At 38.7% G+C, this 24,761-nt stretch overlaps 1 gene segment (V, D, J or C); it reads left to right on the top strand.

Moving 5' to 3' along the window:
- The first annotated feature begins 14,406 nt into the window (after nt 1-14,406).
- LOC122728775 lies at nt 14,407-24,520 on the top strand. The segment is given in 4 exon segments: nt 14,407-14,541; nt 14,674-15,072; nt 23,322-23,366; nt 24,483-24,520. Coding segments are annotated over 4 exon segments (531 nt in total).
- The last annotated feature ends 241 nt before the right edge of the window (nt 24,521-24,761 follow it).

Raw genomic sequence — 24,761 nt, 5'->3', positions numbered from 1 at the left:
TCGACTTCAATGTTCCAGTCACTATGTGGTATCAACAGCTTCCAGAACAGAGCTTGGTACTGATCGCCATTTCCAATCCAGACTCTCCCCCAGATTATGAGAAGGGCTTTGATTCAACTAAGTTCCCCATCAGTCCACAGGGTTCAAAGTCCTCCATTTTCACAGTGACTAGTATAAATCCCAGTGACAGTAGCTTCTATTTCTGCAGTGCCAGTGACACAGTGAGGAACTTGGATCACATACCAAAGCAAAAACGTTTCCTTCTCCTCTCTCACACTCATCTGAATAAGACTGTAAAGGAAGGCAAACCACAATTATGACTAGGAGAGTTCTTTATTCTGGGGCATGTGCTAAATGAGGGATGGGGAAGAACTGTAGTCTGGAGCCTGAAAGGAGAAGGAAATGACATCAGACAACAAAAAGCAGGAGCCCAAAGGAATTTGGGATAACTTTTCTTCTCCCAAAATATCTAAAAATTTTACTCAACCCACAGTATTTTTTCAAACATACAAGAAAGAGATTTATGCCTTGGTCATAGGACTAATCCATACAGCTCTAACTGTGTTACCAGAATTAAATTTCTATCCCTGTGATTCTTTCATGTTCCCCTATGATGCCTTTGTACTCTAATCATTAAACAGGTATCAGCACATCATTGCAACACAACTAATATAGGATTTCAACCCAGGCCTTCCTTATTCCTTTTCCACTGTTCTGTCTATTACACTTTACAGTCTTTCAAAAACTTGAGGCTTAGAAAGTTAAGGGGACTTTTCCATTGTTTACACAGTTACTAAGTATCTGAGCTCTGGAATCTCCCCAGTATGTAATGCTTCCTCTCCCACCTTCTAACATTGCATATTGTAACCTAGACCACAGTTTACTTTGTCAAACACTTCTCCTTAAGCTCTTCCAAACATAGAGTCTGGATATAATTCCTTAGGTGATGTTTCCCATGGCAGATAGAGAGCAGTCTAGGGTTCACTGTTGAGAGTTGCTGAGGAAACCCATCTAGCAACTCTGGGCAATGTAAGACTTCCAGGTCAGGGAAGCTCTTTATGACATTCCTCTGATGGGAAGAGGTTAAGATTGAGAAGTAGAAATCTATCCAGAATCATCAAGCTTATGTGAGCCAAGAACATCCTTACTCTGAGAGAATTAAGGGATAATGGAAAGCACAGGACTTTCTAAACCTTTTACATAAATATGTATCCATTAGTATTTTGATTTTCAGGCTCATAACATGGGAAAACTGGAGTTTTGTTTGGGAGCATTGAATTTTGGAGGCTTGTTCTTCCTTCTGAAGAGCAAACCTGTTTAGCACCTATTATTTAGTGAAAGCAGTAAGTGAAAACAGTAAGCTACGAGATGGAATTCTTCTTTGCTTCATATGTAGTTTGCCCCCTTTATTTCCTCTACCAATTTGCTTTGTACACATTTATTTTGTATTTGTACCCTGGCATGTAGGTGCTCTTGTTATCCCCATTTTGTAGTAAAGGAAACTGATACAGAGGGTAAAAAATTCGCCTAGGGTCAAGGGGCTGGAGCTATATTTGAATTCAGGTCTTGGTGATGCACTGTTGAACACTCTGTTCACTCTTCCACTAGTTGCTAACAGTGTAGTTTTTTTTTATTGATTTATTTTTTTTTAATGTATGAGGTATTTTATTTTTTCCATTACATGTAAAGATAGTTCTCGACTTTTGTTTATACAAGCTTTACAATTTCAGATTTTTCTCCCTCCCACTCCTCCCTCCCCCCTCCCCTAGACAGCAGGTAATCTGATATAGGTTATATCTATATATCTCTATACATATACATATAGATATATATATATACACACACATATATATACACATAATAACATTAATCCTATTTCTGCATTAATCCTGTTACAAGAGAAAGAATCAGAGCAGTGATGCAAAACCTCAAAATAGAAAGAAAAAAAAAACCAACAGCACCCAAAACAAAAGAAATAATATGGTTCAATCAGCATCTATACTCCACAGTTCTTTCTTTCTTTTTTTTTTCTTGGATTTGGAGATCCTCCTCTATCATGAGTTCCCTGGAACTCTTCTGTACCATTGCATTGGTGAGAAGAATATAGTCCATCACAGTAGGTCAACACTCAATGTTGATGATACTGTGTACAATGTTCTTCTGGTTCTGCTCATCTCACTCATCATCAGCTCACATAAGACCCTCCAGGTTTCTCTGAACTCTTCCTGCTCATCATTTCTTACAGCACAATAGTATTCCATTGTATTCATATACCACAACTTGTCCAGCCATTCCCCAATTGATGGGCACCCCCTCAAATTCCAATTCCTTGCTACCACGTAAAGAGCAGCTATAAATATTTTTGTACATGTGGGTCCCTTTCCCCCTTCCATGATTTCTTTGGGCAAAAGACCTAAAAGTGGGATTGCTGGGTCAAAGGGTATGCACAGCTTTATCACCCTTTGGGCATAATTCCAAATTGCTCTCCAGAATGGTTGGATCAGCTCACAGCTCCACCAACAATGCATTAGTGTTCCAATTTTCCCACAGCCTCTCCAACATTTATTATCTTCCTTTTTTGTCATTTTAGCCAATCTGATAGGTGTCAGGTGGTACCTCAGAGTTGTTTTAATTTGCATCTCTCTAATCATTAGAGATTTAGAGCATTTTTTCATATGGGAATAGATAGCTTTGGTTTCTTCACCAGAAAACTGCCTGTTCATATCCTTTGACCATTTCTCAATTGGGGAATGACTTGGATTCTTATAAATTTGATTTAATTCCCTATATATTTTAGAGATGAGGCCTTTATCAGAAGCACTGGCCTCAAAAATTGTTTCCCAGCTTTCTGCCTCCCTTCCAATTTTGGATGCATTGCTTCTGTTTGTACAAAAATTTTTTAATTTAATATAATCAAAATCATCCATTTTGCATTTTATAATATACTCTATCTCTTGTTTGGTCAAAAACTGTTTTCCTTTCCAAAGATCTGATAGGTACACTATTCCTTTCTCTCCTAATTTACCTATCGTATCACCTCTTATGTCTAAATCATGTATCCATTTTGACCTTATTTTAGTATAAGGTGTAAGATGTTGGTCTATGCCTAATTTAACAGTGTAGTTTAAGGACGAGGGGCAGAAATCAGACTTGATGCCTCTAAATATAGGAAGGGACAGTTAACAGAAAATGTAGTCTACATGTCACCTGGAGATTTTGGATTAAAGCTTCTTTCCACAGATTCACGAATCATCCCACCATCCAAAGTATACTTCCCCTGAGGGCCATGGGGATGGGGTGAGGGTTGAGGGTGGGGAGGGGTGTAGCTTATCTATAACTTTCTGAGAAGCTGCCCTCTTTGCCCTCTTCAAGACAATGACTCTGCTGGCCTGGGAGGCTGGGCTGTGTTGGGCTGTCTGTGAGAGTCTTACCCTCCACAACTGACTTGGGATACATTTCAGTGACAGTTTCTCGTTTTACTGAGTCCTGAAAGGCCTATGTGTGCCCCTTCTTATCAATGGGAGGGAAAGAAAATGGTGAAGAGAAGTTTTAAGATCATAAAAGGAGAATGTTGGGGGGAATTTGGGGTATGGAGGAGGGTAGAAGGTGAGCAGCTGAGAAAGAGGTGACTGTGGGAGGGGCGATGTGGGGAGTTTGATGGGAGAATCAGGCAAAACGAACAAGGCATCTGAGGCTTAGCCCAGACAGGCAGGAAGCAAAGAATGGCTGAAAAGCATGCAGGCAAGTCACAGTGCTGACCACAAGTGTTCTGACCCTGGAGATATAGCCAGGACAAAACAGGAAACACTAGTGCTTGGTGACTCTGCTCCATTGACCACTAGGGGGCTCTGTGGTTCCACTAAAATGTAGAGGAGTGTGGAAATATCTCCTAGGGGAGACAGTCTGAGGTGGGATAGGGAGATTAGGTTGGGTGGGGAGTCTTGACACAAAGGAAAAAATAGAGCCCTTTAAAGGCTAAATCAAGTCTTAGGAACTCTAGTCAATTCAAGGGATAAGGGAAATAAATACAATCAACACAAAGGACAAGCACCACTCCCATAATTGCTGCCCCCTGCCCACCCAAACCTGAAGGAGTATGCAAGAGAACAACAAATGACTCAGTGGGATAAAGTGAATGTTGGGAAGGGGAATGAGCTGAGTCATGATAGAACTAGCCTAAATAGAGATAGTAGAGTCCCATTTGCCCCTAGAATCCAGAGGATTCTGAGAAAGACCAAGGAGAAAGGCTTTGGATAGTGAAGGGGGAAACATGCATATCTGGTGTTAGGGTGTAACCTTGGTGACTTGTCCCTGCAAGCAGCCCTAAACTTCAGTCAATGATGACAAGAGTTTCCATGGAATCTATATAGAATCCTGATTGATAAAGTACATGATAAGGGAAAGTCTGTTTGAGTACATTCTAGATGGGACTAATATGGTGTATGATGAACTACTAAGCAATCCTAGATAAAATGTTGAGTTCAGAAAATCTTGTGTTCAGTAGAGAAGATGAACAAAGATGCTTGAAACAAGACACAGGTCATGTCAAACCAAGCAGACATATCCATGGGTCATGATGCAGGCAGATAGACTAACCCCATTAGGTATTTAGGAATGGGACCTTTCTCATACTGAACACAACTCTGTCCAAATTTGGATGCCTGTAATTACTAAATAAAATCTCATCTTTTTCAGGAAATCTTTCCTAATTGCTCTTGGTTATAGTGACTTCCCTCTCCTAATTATTTCCTATTCACCTTGTATAGAGATGGTTTGTATGTCTTCCTTTGCATGTATTCTCTCCCTTTCCACTTTGAGCTCCTTGACAGCAGAGGTCTTTTGCCTCTTTTTGTTCCCACAGTGATTAACACAATGCCTGACATATAGGTACTTAAATGATGTTTGTTCATTGACTAACCAATCAGTCAACAATTATTTAATTGAGCTCTTCCTATGTGGCAGATGCTCTAAAGACCAGTTTAGCTCCCTGCTGCTATGTAAAAGTCAATGATGAGAATGACACAAGAAAGAGGAGGGACACCTAGTACATTTCCAAATATCCAGCAGCCAGGTGGCTGGAGTTTGTGAAGGGGTGACTAAGAAACCCAGTGACATCACAGGTAGATACCATCCAATGGGCAAAAGAGATTCCCAGTGCCCCAAGCTTCATCCCTGAAATTCCAAATGACTGAACATTACCCACTCAGGTATGCCCCAATTGCAACCCTGATCCCACCACGGGCACCAGGCCTTTCTGCTATGTGGTTGTTTGACTCCTCAGACTAGGGAAGTTTTAACTAATCAGCAAAGATACATGACCTTCATTTGCCAGTACCCAGTTCAAAAGCTTTTCCCCATGGTTTACTGCTGATCTTTTAGCTTCTGTCTCCTTCCATCACAGTTTTCACAGATTGTAAAGTTACTCAAACACCCAAATATCTGGTTACAGCAGCCAGGCAGCCTGTGCTATTGAGATGTGACCAGGATCAGAAAGAAGACAATATGTACTGCTATCAACAGGAAATAGGGTAAAAACCAATGATAATCTTTTATTATACAAAATTTCAGGGCAGCTAGTGGGTGCAGTGGATAAAGCAGTGGCTCTGGATTCAGGATGACCTGAGTTCAAATCGAGCCTCAGACATATGACACTTACTAGCTGTGTGACCCTGGGAAAGTCACTTAACCCTCATTGCCCAACATAAAACAAAAATATATATATTTACAACTTGAAGAAACAACACTCCTGATACCTTCCATGCCAGTCAACCAAGTGTTTCCCTCTGTTACCTTAACATCATATCCCCAAGTTTGGGGGCTCAGCTACATAGTTCTGTTCCTGCAGCAGTGCCAGAGCAATGCATATTCACCCCTTGTCTTGGTACAAACCTTCTGTATCCCCAACAAACAACCTCAACTTTTTGGGACCTTATATATGGTTTTATGGGCCATTTCCAGGGTATTTATATGGCTGCACATGTTCAATTGGGGGGGCAGATAGAATGGGCACTAACCCTCAATGCAACTGGCATGAGCATGCTAGCTAGGACTAATGTGGGCTCAGGATTGAGTCACCAAACAATACTAAATCATGGAGTTCTGTGGATCTGAGTAGGAGAGGCAGAAAGGATTAATGGAAATACTAAAAGGGAGGGTAGTGATTCACTCAGTGGATACTTCAGGAACATTCATAGGTCAAAGAGAGGACAACTGAATGGGAAGAGAGGATCAGAGGAGGGATGGTGCTGAGTCATTGAAGTCATCTAGTGGCTTTGGTCAGGTTGGGGCATGGGGGTGGGACAGAGATCTACTTGCAGTATTATTTTTTTAAACCAGACAAAGATACCGAAGACTGGATTTCTAGGTAGCCAACAGAATCTATAAAGCATTGCTGGTGATTATGAAAACTTAGGCAAGTAATGAAAGACCTTCGTTACACCAGGTACCACCTAATGCCCTCTTTCTCTTTAGGATTCTTTTTATGTCTTGTTTTCCCCATCAGATTATAAGCTCCACTTTTTCCTTATTTGTATCTCTAGTACTTAGCATAGTTTCTGGCACATAGTAGGCACTAAATAAATGTTTATTGACTTGAGTTGAATTGGTAAGTCCAGTTTGGGTTTTTCAGATTTTTGCTGATATTTCGAAAGGGTCTCTTCAGTTTCAATATACTCTTCATTCCACAATTTTTCTCACAAATGCCTCTGTTCTGTCTCCTATGCCAGTGCTTCCAAACAAAACCCACTGATCCAATCCCACCATTTAAAGCATAATTTTCATATTGACTCCTTGTCTCTGAACTATTACAAATGTCCTTTCACCCATTCCCATCCCACACCTGTGCTTCCTGTGATGCCTTCATCTTTTTCTTAGTGCTTCTTTCTTTGTGGAATACTACAGTTTTGGTTTCTTTACATTTTGTGTGCAAATTGCTCTATATCTTGATTAAATTTCTCTTATTTTCTTTCTACTGTGACTTCCTTGATATAAATGAAATCTGGTGCTATGAGGAAGTCATCACATCTTTGGCTATTATGTTAGAAGTTCTCCCTTCTCCCTCTCCCCTTGACTTTATGAAAAAGGACAGGGAATGGGCCTCCTTGTGATATCCCAATGCATGTTCTGGATTCTCTCCCTTGTTAATCCTAAACTCTTTCTCTGTATCTTCTCCTAAAATGACTGAATCCATTGTCCCCTCCTGAGACTGACCCTTGTTTTATCTTCCTGGATGACTTTAATACCAGGTTCATATTCTTCCTCTACATCCTGTCCCCTACCAACATCCTCACTGGCTCCAATTTTGTCATTGGTAACCCATCTGATGACCCAATCTCATCACTCCTTGAGTTGCTTATTTTGTTAATTTTATAGAACTTCATCTCTACTTCACCTCAGGTGTACTTCAAGAACATCCTACACTGGCCTATGTTACAGGGCACTGCTTTATTTCCAACATTCCAACTCTGTCCCTTCACCACCCTATCTGATCATAGCATCCTGACCTTCCAACTTTCCTTCAACCCCACTAAACGAGTTCTTTACTGCTACGGTGACCTTTTAAAGCATTCAGCCTTTTTTTTTCAGGGTGATGAGGGTTAAGTGACTTGCCCAGGGTCACACAGCTAGTAAGTGTCAAGTGTCTGAGGCCACTTTTGATCTCAGGTCGTCCTGAATCCAGGGCTGGTACCTTATCCACTGTGCCCACTAGCTGCCCACAGCAATCAACCTTGTGAAAATTTCTCCACTTACCAAACTCCTTCTAGTCAGATTTCAAGCCTTGTTCACTGTGGATTCCAACATGAGCAATTTAAAAGAGGACTGGCCAACGCTTAGATTCCATTACATATCTTAATTGTTAGCATCATACAGACAACATATTTAATAGTATGGACACATAGTAAATGCTAAACAAATATTTGTGGAATAATAATAATAATAATCCATACTTTAAAAACTAGGCCTATCCTTTTTGTTGATGTAAGGAGATACCTTTGGGGACTTTCTTGAATAATGCAGATTGCAACTTATGGCATTGCAAAAGTTTCCTGAAAGCACAAGTGGTGAATTGATTTTTCTCAGGATCAGCTTACGCATAGGCACACACAGAGCTAATGTGCAGGAGGGACCCTAGAGCCCAAGTCTCACAGAGGCTCCACCCCAACCAACCAGAGCCCCGTACTTCAAAAATGCCTCACTCCTTCTCTGATGCCACCATGGAAACCAGACTTCTCAGCTGTGTGGCCATTTGCCTCCTGGGAGCAGGTGAGTGGTCAGCCCAGACGACCAGGGCTGGTCTGAGTTTGGACCCTTTCTCTTTTGGCTGCAATGTCAGTTGCTTTGCTGAACTTAGCCTCCCAACTTCCCTCTCCTCCCCTCACAGGCCTGACAGAAGGGATTGTTCTCCAGAGCCCAAGATACCTGGTCAGAAGCACAGGACAAGATGTGGCACTGAGATGTGACCAGGACCAGAATTATGATAACATGTACTGGTACCAACAGAAAATAGGCCAGGAGCCAAAGCAACTTTTCTATTCCTTTGAGGTCTCAAGTGATAGCAATCAAAAGGACACCTCTGACAAATTCAAAGACCGCCGGTCAAACATGAAACTTTATTACCTTGACATCAGTTCTCTGAGTGTGGGAGACTCAGCTATATATCTCTGTGCTATTAGCAAACACAGTGCTGTAGAGTAACTTCCTCTCTGTGCATAAACTATACTCTTAATCCACCTCCAACAACCCAGTCTTGTAAGGAGTCTTCACCAGGCTACATGGATAGGAAGTTGGTTTGTGGCTACAGCATCCTTCTTTATAGAGATACTTTGGGCATTATCTCCTAAAAGCATTGGTGAGTTGTGTGGAGAATAACTTGTATAGCAAAAGACATTGAGACAAACCTGGCTATTGCTGAGATCAATCTAAACTTTGGTATCCATGGATATGGTGATCAGGAGTTTCTGTGGGTTTGGGCTGGGCAGCTGGGTGGTACAGTAGATACAATGCCAAGCCTGGAGTCAGGAAAACTCATCTTCATGCATTCAAATCTGGTCTCAGACATTAGCTGTGTGACCCTGGACAAGTCATTTAACCCTGTTTGCCTCACTTTCCTCATCTGTCAAATGAGCTGGAGAAGGAAATGCTTCCACATCTTTGCTAAGAAAACCCCAAATGGGGTCATGAAGTGTCAGACATGACTGAAAAAAATGACTGAATGTATTAAGTAGACAGATAAGGATTGGGCAAAAGTGCTGTGGCAGGGTCATATTCTAATATCAAGTCAAGAAAACCAGGAGGACAGAGCAAAGTGAGCTTGGTTCTGAGATTGTACATACTAGAACTCTAAAACATCAGAGACAAAAGAGCCGCACCAGATCAAAGGATCATAGATTTAGAGGAGTGTGGGACCTTATATGGCATCCATCTCCTACAAACTATTCCTTTTACAAATGGACAAAATGGAAGGACCCAGACAGAGATAATAAAATGTCTATGATCACAAATGAGGCTGGGCTATTGTGAGGACCTCCTTGTTCCAATTCACAATGCAGAGGGAACTTTCCATTCCACCTCTTTGGAGGATAAAGTTAAGAAGATGGAGTTGGCAGGAAGAGAAGCAGAGGGGAGCAGAGTTCTAGTCTGTCTCTGAAAAGGAAGCCAGGAAAGAGAAATGAGTACATTAGAGGAAGCACCTATGGGAAAATGTTTCTCAGTTAAACCATTTCAGGAAACAGTAGGGAGAGCCCTCTCCCTCTTGTCCAGTATTCCATGGGCAAAGTTGTGCATAATATGGAGAATGTGAGGGCGAGGAAATAAAGGTCAGGAAATTAATTCTAGTGTAGAGATAGAGAGGCAGGTTTGGACCAACTCTGGGGGCAGAGAACTCCCTGGTTCTTGTTTCTTTCTTTGTTTGTTTTAAAACATTACCAGGTTGGTTGTTTTGTATAAGAAAACTTGAATAAAAGAAAAAAAGAAAGAGTAAAAATAGCATGCTTCTGTCTTTATTCAATCAATATCAACTATTTCTTTGGAGCTGGACAGTATGCTGCATCATTAGTTCACAATAATATTCCATTACACGTATACACCACAGTGTGTTCTGCCCTTCCACAGTTGATGGGAATTCCTTTGTTTTGTGGCAAATAAAAACTAATGGGGTCACCTTATAATTGTCCCAAGTGCTGGGGATTTAGCTGGGATTTATAATATTTTTGTTACTTAGAAATTAGAGGCTACTGAACCAGCTTTGTGCATAAAGAATTTATTAAAGCATATTAAATATTAGTAAATAGATCGAGCACATGGCTCAGAAAGTTAAGAAGCCCTACATAGCCAGGTTAGAGGGGAAAGACAGAGAAGCATGGGAGAGGGAAGAGGGGGCCAAGAGAGCCAGAGACCCCTCCCCAGGGATTTTAACCTGTCTTAGTTAGAGGTGGGTTCAAACTAATTGGCTGGTAACATTCAAGTCCTTTGATTGACATGACTTAAAGGTGGTCTTTAGTTAGTTAACTTCCTTTAGTTAGTTAGGAAGGTTGATCTACATTTCCTTTGAAATTCTCCTGACTCTGGGCTGGCCCTGCAAAACCAGCCAGTGTTGCTGTGTGTGTGTGTGTGTGTGTGTGTGTGTGTGTGTATGTGTGTGTGTGTGTGTGTGTGTGTGTGTGTGTGTGTGCTCTCTGAGTCCCCCAAACACCTTATTATTCATAATTTTCTCACAGTTTCCAAATTCTTAGTCACCACAAAAGAGCTACTATAAATAATTTGTATAGATAGGTCTTTTTTCACGTGTGGGGGGATATCTTTGGGATAGAAACCTAGCAATGGTATTGCTGAATAAAAGAACAGTTTGATAGTTATTTGGGCATAGTTCCAAACTGATCTCTAGAATGGTTAGATCTTTTCACAATGCCCCAATAGTGGATTAGCATCCCAGTTTCCCCACATACTTTCCAACATCCAACATTTTCCTTTTTTTTGTTATATTTGCCACTCTGATAAGTGTGAAGTGATACCTTAGTGTTGTTTTAATTTGCATTCCTTTGATCAATATTGGTTTAGAGCATTTTTTTTATATGTCTACCCATAGCTTTGATTTCTTTTTCTGAAAACTGCCTTTTTATATCCTTTGACCATTTCTTGATGGGGGAATGCCTTGTATTTTTTATGAATTGGACTCAGTTCTCTATCTTTTTGAGAAATGAGGCCTTTCTGATAACTGCCTGTTAAGGAGTTTAAAGTTTATTTTCCTAGGCACTGGAAAGTCACTCAAGTATTTATTAGCACAGGAAGGGAGGGTTTTGCCTTGGAGAGAGGAGCATTTCACACAAGATGAAAGCCACAGTGTCAGTCTGTCTCCCTACCAAACATAAGAACCAGTAAGAACCCTGATAATGAGTGTTTTAGCTGAGAAAGTGTCTCTCCTCCATTTCTCTGGGAGATTCAAAGCATGTAAATGGACAGGGGAGTCTGTGGGCAGTGTCAAGTCACAGGGAGATACAACCAAGTGGAGACTAGGAAGCCTCAGCTAATAGCTATGTACTGTAATCTATGAGATGCCTCACTCCTTTCTTGTCAGCGCTATGGACACCAACATCTTTTACCATGTGACCATTTGTCTCCTGGGGGCAGGTGAGTCTCAGGCAGAAGTGGGAAACCCTTGTCTTGGACTTGCCAGACCTGGCTCCAAACTTTCCTCTTTTGGGTGAAGTCTAATAACATCTGTCTCCTTATTCCACACGCCTTGAAGTTGCTGGAGTCTCCTGGACCCCAAGAAGCTTGGTCAGATAGAGGGAAAAAAAAGGTGATGCTGAGATGTGCCCCAATGAAAGGACATAATTATGTCTTCTTGACTTTATCTTCTTAAGCATAACTGACAGTACCTCACAATGGATGTTAGTTAGGTTTGGAGGAGCTCAGGAACAAGTGTGGCAGTTACATTGTCATTTCTGATTCAAGGAGCAAATTTAAATCCTGGTAGATTTGTCTGATTTTGTGTGTTGCTTCCTCACTTCTGCTAAGCAGAAGGGCTCAAGGAAGCATTAGCAACTGAGGAGGACCTGGAGACTTTGACCTTGTATTCTCTTTTCTCCAACATATCAGAAGTCTGTTTACCACCTCCTGCCCTGTCCCCCTTTAGACTATTTACAACAAAGTTACACAGAAGGGCCTTGAAAAAAGGATGGAGAAAAAGACATTCTAGAAAGTCACATTCTGTAGGGACCTATTTGGGAATGATCCAAGGAAATGAAATAAGAAATGAAGAGACAGATCAGCAGGGACTCTTTGGAAATATGTAAGTCTTATGCCTACCTTCTTAAGTATCTGAAGATAGTTCCCAGTTAAAACATAAGTGGAGTGGCATACAGTAACAATTCTTTCTATGCAAAGGAGTATCTCAATGAGGCATTTATCTATTATATATCTCTATAAAGTATTTCTACATCTTTATACAGGGTGGACCAAAACTCACAATGTTTTAATTATTTTTGAAAATTATTTTCTTTATCTTTTGCCATGTACGAGATTTGATATTCACATATAATGTAAATTCACACATATATACACACACATGTGTGTATATATGTATACATACCATATACACATACATATATATTCACTGTGTATGATGCTATGGTATACAAATTAAAAATAAATAAATAAAAGAGTTAGTAAATTGAAACCCCTTCGTGACTTTTGGCCCACCTTGTATCTACCTATACCTATGTAATCTATATCTATAACCATATCTATATCATTGTCATAGGTAAATATGTCTACATCTTGTCATAGATAGATAAATAGATAGACCTGAGACATCTCTGTTTCCTTCCCCATTTCTTGGACACTTTGAACATCTCTGTCTCTTGTCTGTCTCTCTCTGCCTCTGTGTGTTTCCACCCATCTTTAAAAAAAATTATTCTCCCTCCTTCTTCCTTGATCCTCGATCTATCTGAATTATTTTTGTCTCTATTTTTTCATTTTCTATTCTCTTGGTTTTTCACTAGCTGTAGTTTAAGACCTTATCTTTGGAAGAAAAAATAAAACACCTTGTCTCCTGGTAAATTACAAAGCCACAAACTAAAAGCTGGAAAGAACAACCACCTCAGTGAATGTTAAAAAAAAAAAAGTGTGTGCATATATGTATGTATGTATGTATGTATGCATGTATGTACAAGTGTGTACATATGTCCATGTATATACATATCTAGTTTTGTATATATGTATATGAGTTTATATTTATATGTATGTTTATACACACATATACATGGTTTTATTTGTAGGGCTCCTTCTTAAATATGGTGAATAGAATGGAATAGAGAACTCCAGATGTGTTCGGACTACCAGCTTAAAATAGAGCTATGACTTCCAATTATCAGGATACTCTGCTTAGATTCATTCAGATAACACTTATTTAGTAGCTACATTAGCTTCATCACACTGTCGGCTCATGCTATATTTAGAGTCAACTAAACTCTCACTCTTTTTTCACGTGAATGACTTCCAAGGTTAAGTTTCCCCCATGGTGTATTTCTACAATTAGTTTTTGAAAAACCTAAATGGACATTATTAATTCACATTAAATTCTATTCTATTTTCCTAGTGTTCCATCGTGTCAAAAAATGTTTTCATTTCACTTCTTTATTAGCTTAGACAGATTTCTGTCATCTGGACAGAAAAAAAAATCTCTATAACACATATATGCATATGTTATGCACACATGCACATACATGTGCAACACATGCACATATAAATGTAGATATTCATATGTGCACATAATACACATAAACATATAATTTATAATAAAATATAGCATAAAGAAAAATATAATTATGAAAGTAAACAAATATACACAAAATAATAGAATTATATTAATATAATTAATTATTCAGATATACACTTATGGATACATATGTAATTTTATATATCATATATAAAGTCTGGAAATTTATACATACCTAAATACAATTTCTAGATGACAGAATGTCATATGTATGTATAAATGTCCATGTATACACATATGCATGTATGTATATTCATATATACCTATTTCTATAGATATTTATAATGTGTATATATATTTATAATGTGTATATATATGTGTTTACACACATATGTATCTATGTATATGGTCCAGATAATGAGTTTCATAGGGGTATCCATTTATGTGTGTGTGTGTGTGTGTGTGTTTAATTCATTTGAGATAGCAAGAATGCTGTGGACAATGTAGTAAAGTATTGCTCACACTTTTAGCCTGTTATCCATTGAAAATGTGAGAACCACTGGGCCACTAAGCAAGTCAGTTGCTGTGTTTGGAAAGGGTGTTTCCTTCCTGTTCATATGAGGTGTTCCTGTCCTATTTAAGAAAGTAACTCTTAGGCTGTGCATCTCTGGGGAGAGTTGTAGCACAGATAAAGGCAGCTCAAAAAGGAGAGGGAAGATTCCAAGATGACAAACAGGTGGTGAGGTGTTTAGACCTATTATGCTGTGACTCCATCATGAATATGCGGTTTCTTTGCTATGTGGCCATTATTCTTCTGGGACCAGGTAAATTCTGGGTACGGATGGGAAATCCTTACTCCAAACTTGTCAAGCCCTAGCTGAAAGCTTTCTCTGTACCACTGTTCCTCCCCCCCCTCCCCCAGTTCAGCCTCTCTCATTCTCTATCTTTCTCCACAGGCCTTATGGATGCTGGAGTTACCCAGATTCCAAGATTCCTGGTCACAAGGAAAGGAGAGAATGTGACATTTACATGTAACCCTATTGAAGGACAGACTTGGGTTTATTGGTATCAACAACTCTTAGAAAAAGAGATCAAATTTTTGATATATTTCCAGGGCATCAATAAAATGGATGACTCAGGGATGCCCAAAGATCGATTCTCAGCTAAATGTCTTCAAAACAGGCGATGTGAGCTGTCAATCCAGCCCACGGAGCCTGGGGACTCGGGCATCTTTTTCTGTGCCAGCAGTACAACCACAGTGTGGCAAAGTCTTCTCTTCTCTGGGCATAAACCTCCAGCCACCGCACACAGGAAACAGCTAATGGAGCAGCTTGTAACATGGAGTTGGGACCTTGGTTTGATTTTAAAACATATTTTGGCAACTCTATTTCAGCATAATCAGGTTTCCTTTGTAACCGGGTATATTTTGTTTTCTCCATTTAATAACATTTATATGAGAGGGGCACCATAGGCTTCACCAGACTCCCAGAGCTGTCTTTTTCTCTCTCTGTCTTTCTCTCAGTCTCTCTCTGTCTCTGTCTCTGTCTCTCTCGTGGTCTCTTTCTCTCTATCAGACACATACACACACACTCAGACACACATACACAGACAGGGTTAAGAACTCTTGAGGTGGGGAGGCAGGGCCAAGATGGCGGAGAGGAAGCAGCAAACTGCTTGAGCTCTCCTTCTGTTCCCTCAAAAAGAACATTACATCAAGCCACTGGACGGATTCTGAAACTACAGAACCTGCAAAGAGACAGAGAGACACAGTCTTCCAACCAGAGATAATTTAGAAGACTTCAGGCAAAGGTCGGTCTGACTCGGGCAAAAGGGAGGCCCAGCGCAGGGCAACAACCCAGCGCCGAGGGGGTCAGGGCAAGTCAGCAGGAGCTGCAGGCCACAGCCGAACAACTGAGGCCCCTGGAACCTGGTTCAAAAATCTGGTGGCCAAGAAGGACAGTGGAAAAACCTACCTGCACCGGCCGGGAGGGTGACAAACGGGTCAGGCAGGAACGGATGCCAGGAGCGGGCGCCTGGCTGGCCGAGTGCACCCAGACAGGAAGTGCAGGGTGGGGGATCTCCACACACCATAAAGGCCTCAGAGTAAAAAGCTGGTCACAGAGCACCTCTACCCCTGCAAAAGAAGCCCAAAACAGGGACTCTGGTGCCCCGAGAGAAGACCTCAACTTAAAAAAAAATAAATAAGCTGCAATAATGAGTAAGAAGCAAAAAAGAGCCCTCTCCATTGAGAGCTTCTGTATCAATAGGGAAGAAGCCAATGCAAACTCAGATGAGGACAATACCCTCAAATTGCCTACATGTGAAGCCTCAAGAGGGAAGGTGAATTGGTCTCAGGAACAAAAAGCCTTCCTGGAAGAGTTCAAAAAGGATTTTAAAAATCAATTGAGAGGGGCGGCTAGGTGGCACAGTGGATAGAGCACCGGCCCTGGAGTCAGGAGTACCTGAGTTCAAATCCGGCCTCAGACACTTAACACTTACTAGCCGTGTGACCCTGGGCAAGTCACTTAACCCCAATTGCCTCACTAAAAAAAAAAAAAATCAATTGAGAGAGGTAGAAGAAAAAATGGGGAGAGAAATGAAAGCAAAACAAGAAAACTATGAAAAAAGAATCAGCAGCTTGGAAAAGGAAGCACAAAGATTGACTGGCCAAATGGAAAAAAAAAAGTGCATAATTTCACTGAAGAAAATAATGCCTTAAAAAATTCAGTAGGCCAAATGGAAAAAAAGGTGCATAATCTCATTGAAGAAAACAATGCCTTAAAAAATTCATCTGGCCAAATGGAAAAAAAAGGTGCATAATCTCATTGAAGAAAACAATGCCTTAAAAAATTCATCTGGCCAAATGGAAAAAAAAGGTGCATAATCTCATTGAAGAAAACAATGCCACAAAAAATTCACTTGGCCAAATGGAAAAAAAGGTACAGAATCTTACTGAAGAAAACAATGCTTTAAAAATTAAAATTGGACAGTTGGAAGATAAGGAATCCATGAGACACCAGGAACCAGTCAAGCAGAATCAAAAGAATGAAAAAATAGAAGAAAATGTGAAATACCTGGAAAACAGATCGAGGAGAGACAATTTGAGAATCATTGGACTGCCTGAAAGCCATGACCAGAAAAAGAATCTAGACACCATATTCCAGGAAATTATTAAGGAGAACTGCCCTGATATCATAGAATCAGAGGATAAAATCATCATTGAAAGAATCCATCGAACACCTCCTGAAAGAGACCCCAAAAGGAAAACTCCAAGGAATATTGTAGCCAAATTCCAGAAGTATCAGGTGAAGGAGAAAATACTCCAAGCAGCCAGAAAGAAGCAATTTAAATATCATGGAGCCACAGTCAGGATTGCTCAGGACCTGGCAGCTTCAACATTAAAGGACTGCAAGGCTTGGAATATGATATTCTGGAAGGCAAAGGAGCTTGGATTGCAGCCAAGAATCTATTACCCAGCAAAAATGTGCATTTTCTTTCAGGGGAAAAGATGGACATTTAATGACATTGGGGACTTTCAATCTTTCCTGGTGAAAAGACCAGAACTGAATAGAAAATTTGATCTCAACATACAAGACTCAAGAGAAGTTTAAAAAGGTAAACAGAGGGGGAGAAAAAAAAAGGTTACCCTATTAGGTTAAACTGTTTATATCCCTACATGGGAAGATAATAATCATAACTCTTAAGAACTGTAAATGTATTTGGGCAGAGAGAAGGACTTTACACAGAGGGTATAAATATAAATTGTCTTTGATGTGATGATACAAAAAAAATTTTAAGGGGTTAAAAAGGGAGTCTATGGGGAGGAGAGGAAAGGGGAGGTGGAATGGGATGAATTATATCATATGAAGAGGTGAAAAAAAATCTATTACAATAGAGGGAAAGAAAGGAGGGGTGAACATTGTTTCAACCCTATTCTCATTAGATTTGATTCAAAGAGGGAATAACATATATGTTCATTGGGATAAAGAAACTTAACTCATTCTTTAGGGAAGCAAAAGGGGAAGGGAAAGGGGGGGAACTGATAGAAGGGAGGACAAAAGCAAGGGAGATAAGGGTAAAGAAAAGAGAGGGAGGTGATAAAAAGGGAGGGGAGATTGGGGGAGGCAGTGGTAAGAAGTAAAACGTCTGTGAGGAGGAATAGGATGAAAGAAGGGGGGGAAATACAAAGGGGGTAAATAGAATGGAGAGGAATAGACAGTCAGTAATAATAACTGTGAATGTGAATGGGATGAACTCTGCTATAAAATGGAAGTGAATTGCAGAGTGTATTAAAAACCAGAATCCTACAATAATGTTGTTTACAAGAAACACATTTGAAGCAGAGAGATACACACAGAGTAAAGGTAAAAGACTGGAGTAGAATATATTATGCTTCAGCTAAAGTAAAAAAAGCAGGGGTAGCAATCCTTATCTCAGACAAAGTGCAGGCAAAAATAGATCTCATTAAAAGAGATAAGGAAGGAAATTACCTCTTGCTGAAAGGTACTATAGATAATAAAGTAATATCAATATTGAATATGCATGCGCCAAGTGGTATAGCATCCAAGTTCTTAAAGGAGAAGTTAAATGAGTTACAAGAGGAATTAGACAGTAATACTATACTAGTGGGGGATCTGAATCTCCCCCTCTCAAAATTAGATAAATCTAGCCAAAAATAAATAAGAAAGAAGTGAAAGAGGTGAATAGATTACTAGAAAAGTTAGACATGATAGATGTCTGGAGAAAATTGAATGGGGATAAAAAGGAATATACCTTTTTCTCAGCAGTACATGGCACATTTTCAAAAATTGACCATGTATTAGGTCATAAAAACATCATAGTTAAATGTAGAAAGGCAGAAATAGTAAATGCATCCTTTTCAGATCATGATGCAATAAAAATTACATGTAAGAAAGAGCCAGGGAAAAGTAGAATGAAAATCAATTGGAAACTAAATAATTTCATTCTAAAGCATGAATGGGCCAAACAAGAAATCATAGAAACAATCAATAACTATATCCAAGAAAATGACAATAATGAGACAACATACCAAAATCTATGGGATGCAGCCAAAGCAGTGCTTAGGGGAAAATTTATAGCTCTAAATGCTTACATGAATAAGAAAGAGAAAGAGGAGATTAATGAATTGGGCATGCAACTTAAAAAGCTAGAAAAAGAACAAATTAGAAATCCCCAATTAGATACTAAATTAGAGATCCTGAAAATCAAAGGAGAAATTAATAAGATTGAAAGCAAAAAAAGCTATAGAATTAATCAATAAAACTAAGAGCTGGTTTTATGAAAAAATCAATAAAATATTGGTTAATTTGATTAAAAAAAGAAAGAAGAAAACCAAATTAACAGTATCAAAAACGAAAAAGGGGATGTTACCACCAATGAAGTGGAAATTAAATCAATAATTAGGAATTATTTTGCCCAACTGTATGCCAATAAATTTGACAATCTAAATGAAATGGATGAATATTTACAAAAATACAAACTGCCCAGGTTAACTGAAGAAGAAATAAAATCCTTAAATAAACCCATATTAGAAAAAGAAATTGAACAAGCCATTAATGAACTCCCTAAGAAAAAATCCCCAGGGCCAGATGGGTTTACAGGTAAATTTTACCAAACATTTAAAGAACAATTAATTCCAATATTATACAAATTATTTGGAAAAATTGGTGAAGAAGGAGTTCTACCAAATTTGTTGTATGACACAAATATGGTAGTGATACCAAAACCAGGCAAAGCAAAAACAGAGAAAGAAAATTATAGGCCAATTTCCCTGATGAATATTGATGCTAAAATCTTAAATAAGATATTAGCAAGGAGATTACAGCAAGTGATCACCAGGCTAATACACTATGACCAGGTGGGATTTATACCAGGAATGCAGGGCTGGTTCAACATTAGGAAAACCATTAACATAATCAACCACATCAATAAGAAAACCACCCAAAATCATAGGATTATCTCAATAGATGCAGAGAAAGCTTTTGACAAAGTACAGCACCCATTCCTAATAAAAACACTAGAGAGTTTAGGAATAGGGGGAGCTTTCCTTAAAATAATAAACAATATCTACCTCAAGCCATCAGCAAGTATTATATGCAATGGAGATAAATTAGAGGCCTTCCCAATAAGATCAGGGGTGAAACAGGGATGTCCATTATCACCCCTATCATTTAATATTGTACTAGAAATGTTAGCTTTAGCAATCAGAGAAGAAAAAGGAATTAAAGGAATTAGAATAGGCAAGGAGGAAACAAAACTATCACTCTTTGCAGATGATATGATGGTATACTTAAAGAATCCTCGAGAATCAATTAAAAAATTACTTGAAACAATGAACAACTTTAGCAAAGTAGCAGGATATAAAATAAATCCACACAAATCATCAGCATTTCTATACATGACCAACAAAGTCCAGCAGCAAGAGATAGAAAGAGAAATTCCATTTAAAGTAACAGTAGATAATATAAAATACTTGGGAGTCTACTTGCCAAGACAAACCCAGGAACTCTATGAGCACAACTACCAAACACTCTTCACACAAATCAAATCAGATCTAAATAATTGGAAAGATATCAATTGCTCATGGATAGGCAGAGCTAATATAGTAAAAATGACAATACTGCCTAAATTAATTTACTTATTCAGTGCCATACCAATCAGACTACCTAAAAATTATTTTATAGAGCTAGAAAAAATAATAACAAAATTCATCTGGAAAAACAAAAAATCAAGAATATCCAGGGAAATAATGAAAAAAAATTCACAGGAAGGTGGGTTATTAGTACCAAACCTGGAGCTCTACTATAAAGCGGCAGTCATCAAAACCATCTGGTACTGGCTAAAAAATAGAGTGGTAGATCAATGGAATAGGCTAGGCTCAGGAAATGCAGTAGTAAATGACACTAGTAATGTAGTGTTTGATAAACCCAAAGACTCCAGCTTCTGGGATAGGAACTCAGTATTTGACAAAAACTGCTGGGAAAACTGGAAGATAGTATGGCAGAAATTAGGCATAGACCAACATCTTACACCTTATACTAAAATAAGGTCAAAATGGATATATGATTTAGACATAAGAGGTGATACCATAGGTAAGTTAGGAGAGAAAGGAATAGTCTACTTATCAGATATTTGGAAACAAAAACAGTTTATGACCAAATAAGAGATAGAGTATATTATAAAATGCAAAGTGGATGATTTTGATTACATTAAATTAAAAAAATTTTGTACAAACAGAAGCAATGTATCCAAAATTAGAAGGGAGGCAGAAAGCTGGGAAACAAATTTTGAGGCCAATACTTCTGATAAAGGCCTCATCTCTAAAATATTTAGGGAACTAAATCAAATTTATAAGAACTCAAGTCATTCCCCAATTGAGAAATGGTCAAAGGATATGAAAAGGCAGTTTTCTGATGAAGAAACTAAAGCTATCTATTCCCATATGAAAAAATGCTCTAAATCTCTAATGATTAGAGAGATGCAAATTAAAACAACTCTGAGGTACCACCTGACACCTATCACATTGGCTAAAATTACAAAAAAGTAAAATAATAAATGTTGGAGAAGGTGTGGGAAAATTGTAACACTAGTGCATTGTTGGTGGAGCTTTGAACTGATCCAACCATTCTCGAGAGCAATTTGGAATTATGCCCAAAGGGTGATAAAGCTGTGCATACCCTTTGACCCAGCAATACCACTTTTGGGTCTTTTTCCCAAAGAGATCACGGAAGGGGGAAAGGGACCCACATGTACAAAAATATTTATAGCTGCTCTTTACGTGGTGGCAAAGAATTAGAAGTTGAGGGGATGCCCATCAATTGGGGAATGGCTGGGAAAGTTGTGGCATATGAATACAATGGAATACTATTGTGCTGTAAGAAAAGATGAGCAGGAGGAGTTTAGAGAAACCTGGAGGGTCTTGCGTGGGCTGATGATGAGTGAGATGAGCAGAACTAGAAGAACATTGTACACAGTAACATCAACATTGAGTGTTGATCTACTGTGATGGACTATATTCTTCTCACCAATGCAATGGCACAGAAGAGTTCCAGGGAACTCGTGATGGAAGAGGATCTCCAAATCCAGGAAAAAAAAAAAAAAAAGAACTGTGGAGTATAGATGCTAAATGAACCATACTATTTCTTTTGTTTTTGATGCTGTTATTTTTTTTTCTATTTTGAGGTTTTCCATCATTGCTCTGATTTTTTTCTCTTATAACATGACTAATCCAGAAATAGGATTAATGTTATTATGTGTATATATATATAACCTATATCAGATTACCTGCTGTCTAGCGGAGGGGGAAGGGAGGGGAGGGAGGGAGAAAAATCTGAAATTGTAAAGCTTGTATAAACAAAGGTTGAGATCTATCTTTACATGTAACGGAAAAAAAATAAAATACTTTATTAATTTTTAAAAAAAAGAACTCTTAAGGTGGAGTATCACATGAGGAGACACAGGGGTTAAGGAAAGCACTGGTCACAGAAAATAACCCAAGAATCCACAGCACATGAATGAGTAAAGGAATTTTGTGGAATAACAACAATAAGCTCATGTCATTTCTTCATCTTTGCCTGATATTCCAGTGGACTTGTGATTTCACACATGTGAGTTCTTCAAACCATTCAGATCAAAACCTACCCTTGTTATTTCTGCTGTAGAGTGGAAGAGAAACTAGAGACATCAGAACTCATCACCATCTGTGACATATGTAACCCACCGCAGAAGAGAGTCAATAAGGTTTATTTTTTATTTTTGTTCTTTTCTTTTTCTGTTCTTTTTTTCATTGTTTTATTTTTTAATAGTTAAGATTTATTTTTTAACAAGTCAAACATATCCTATACATATAGAGCTTTATTCTTGGAGGCAAGAAGAGCTAGGTTGCAATCCCACAACTGCTGACTATGTGAGCCTTAGCAAGTCACTTAAGGTATCATGTGCATTTAATGACAGATTATTGGTGAGAGAAGCATTCTGGTACAATGAAAAGAATACTGGGTTTGGACTCAATGGAACTGGATTCAAATCCTAGCTTTGCTAGTGACTTCTTCCGTGGACTTTGTCAGGTCACTTATTTTTCTGAGCCTCAATTTAGTCAATGGTAAAATGAGGAAGGTTGGATTAGATGACCTAAAAAGGTCCTTTCCATAACTAAATCTATGATTTCATAATTAGTCTCTGTGTTCCAGAGAGATAGCAGAAAGAGGCAAAGTGATTGGCTCCTGTAGCTTTGATGAACATAAACTTCTGAGAACATAGAGTCAATGAGGGACAATATTTTAGACCCAGATTGTATCAATGACAGGAGAAATTTTACACTGGATTCAATCTTGCAATCAGAGTCATTAGCAGGCCCATGCCAAAACCTTAGGCTAAGTCAATTCCAGGAAGCTAAAGTAAATAGAGAGGACATATTTTTTTATGCCACTAGTGACAACTGTCTTACTCAAAGCTCCCTCATATCTGAGTATCTCTGCTTTCACCCTCAGGACAGTTTATTCTCCAATCACATCCTCTATTCCCTGATTTTCTAAGAAGTCTATATTTTCTCTTTGGTTCTAAAATGGGTCTACTCTTTATCCAGAATCAGAGTTTGAGATGAAGAATTATGATTCATGTAACTCTACAGGTAAGTCTAGCAAATATTAGAAACATAGCACAATTAGATTTCAACTAATTCTCTCATGCTGTGCTTATGGACAAGACAGAGAAATGCATGATAGCTGATACATTCAGATATATTCAAAATTGATTGAATGACCAGATTCATAGAGTAGACATTAATGAGGTCAGTAACAATTTAGAAGGAAGTCTTTTGTGGAGTTCTTCAGAGATCTCTAGTTGGTCTTTTCCTATCGAATATTTTAGCTTAATTGTCAATTATCTCTATTACTGGTCATGCCCATTAAGAGCACAACCTGGGCAACTCTTTAAATTTCTTGGAGCCTTAATTTTTTCTCCTTGAAAACATTGAGAATGATCCACAGTGTACTTTACTCTTAGTCATTAAGAATCACATTTTTCTTTTAATTTTCTATTTATATAACTAGACAGAAGTCTTTGGCAATAATTTCAAGTTTAGCCACTTAGGATCTTTTCTCTATGGGGTTAACTTTATCAACCACAACTGACTATGATACTTTCTATATTGGCAAAAAGAGCATGAGGAAATGACTGTATACTTTTTAGCCAGTTCAGTGCTTAGAAGAATAGAAATCTAATTACCCCAAGTACCACATTATGTAATTTTCTTAAATACACATTTTTGTGTTAAAGATTTTCTCTGCAATCTTAAATGTGAGTCTGAGGATTCCATTGAGGAAGTTTTCCAAATCCCTGAATCAATAATTAGAACTATTGTGCTATTGGTACTTCAGGTCAAACAATAAATAGACCACTCCTAGGTAAATATAACCTTAATTATAGTGATTAAAAATAAACATATGTAATTAATCCCCCCTTTTTTAGCATTTTAGGCTTCCATAACGGTGCCTAGAATAGTATGGGTAGTCCTAGTGGATGTTGGGACAGGTTTGGTGAAGTGGTCATAGTGTTCCAACAGAGGAAGAACTGATGTTTCCCTGGGATAATATAGAATGTGACCATTTTTGTACAAAAGAAAGCAGTGAAAAGCTGAGAAGTCTGGGGATTCTTGTCCTCACTCTCTCCTCTTTAGGAAGAAGAAAGGTGAGTAATAGAAGCTGGTAATATTTCTATTGTTCCTGGGGCCCACTATGTGCCATAGACCCTGGGAAGCTCGGAGGATATGGCGGTGCTACGTAACAGAGGAGTGGGGAAGACATAGCATCAGCCACATTCCTATTGCTTGGTGAGTGCTAGTAACAAAGGAAAAACCTCTGAACTATTCTGGCAAGGCCTCAGCTCCAAATATTTTCTCAAAACTTCAGTGTCAAAAGCCTTCCCATAATAAGTATTATATCTTTTCTCTCCTTTCTCACAGTCTCAATGGACTGTGAAATCTCTCAGACCCCAAGATTACTGGTTGTAGGAACAGGACAGGTGG

Source organism: Dromiciops gliroides, chromosome 5 (assembly GCF_019393635.1).
Source record: "Dromiciops gliroides isolate mDroGli1 chromosome 5, mDroGli1.pri, whole genome shotgun sequence".
Classification (NCBI taxonomy): domain Eukaryota; kingdom Metazoa; phylum Chordata; class Mammalia; order Microbiotheria; family Microbiotheriidae; genus Dromiciops; species Dromiciops gliroides.
This window is presented reverse-complemented; position numbering and strand designations above follow the sequence as displayed.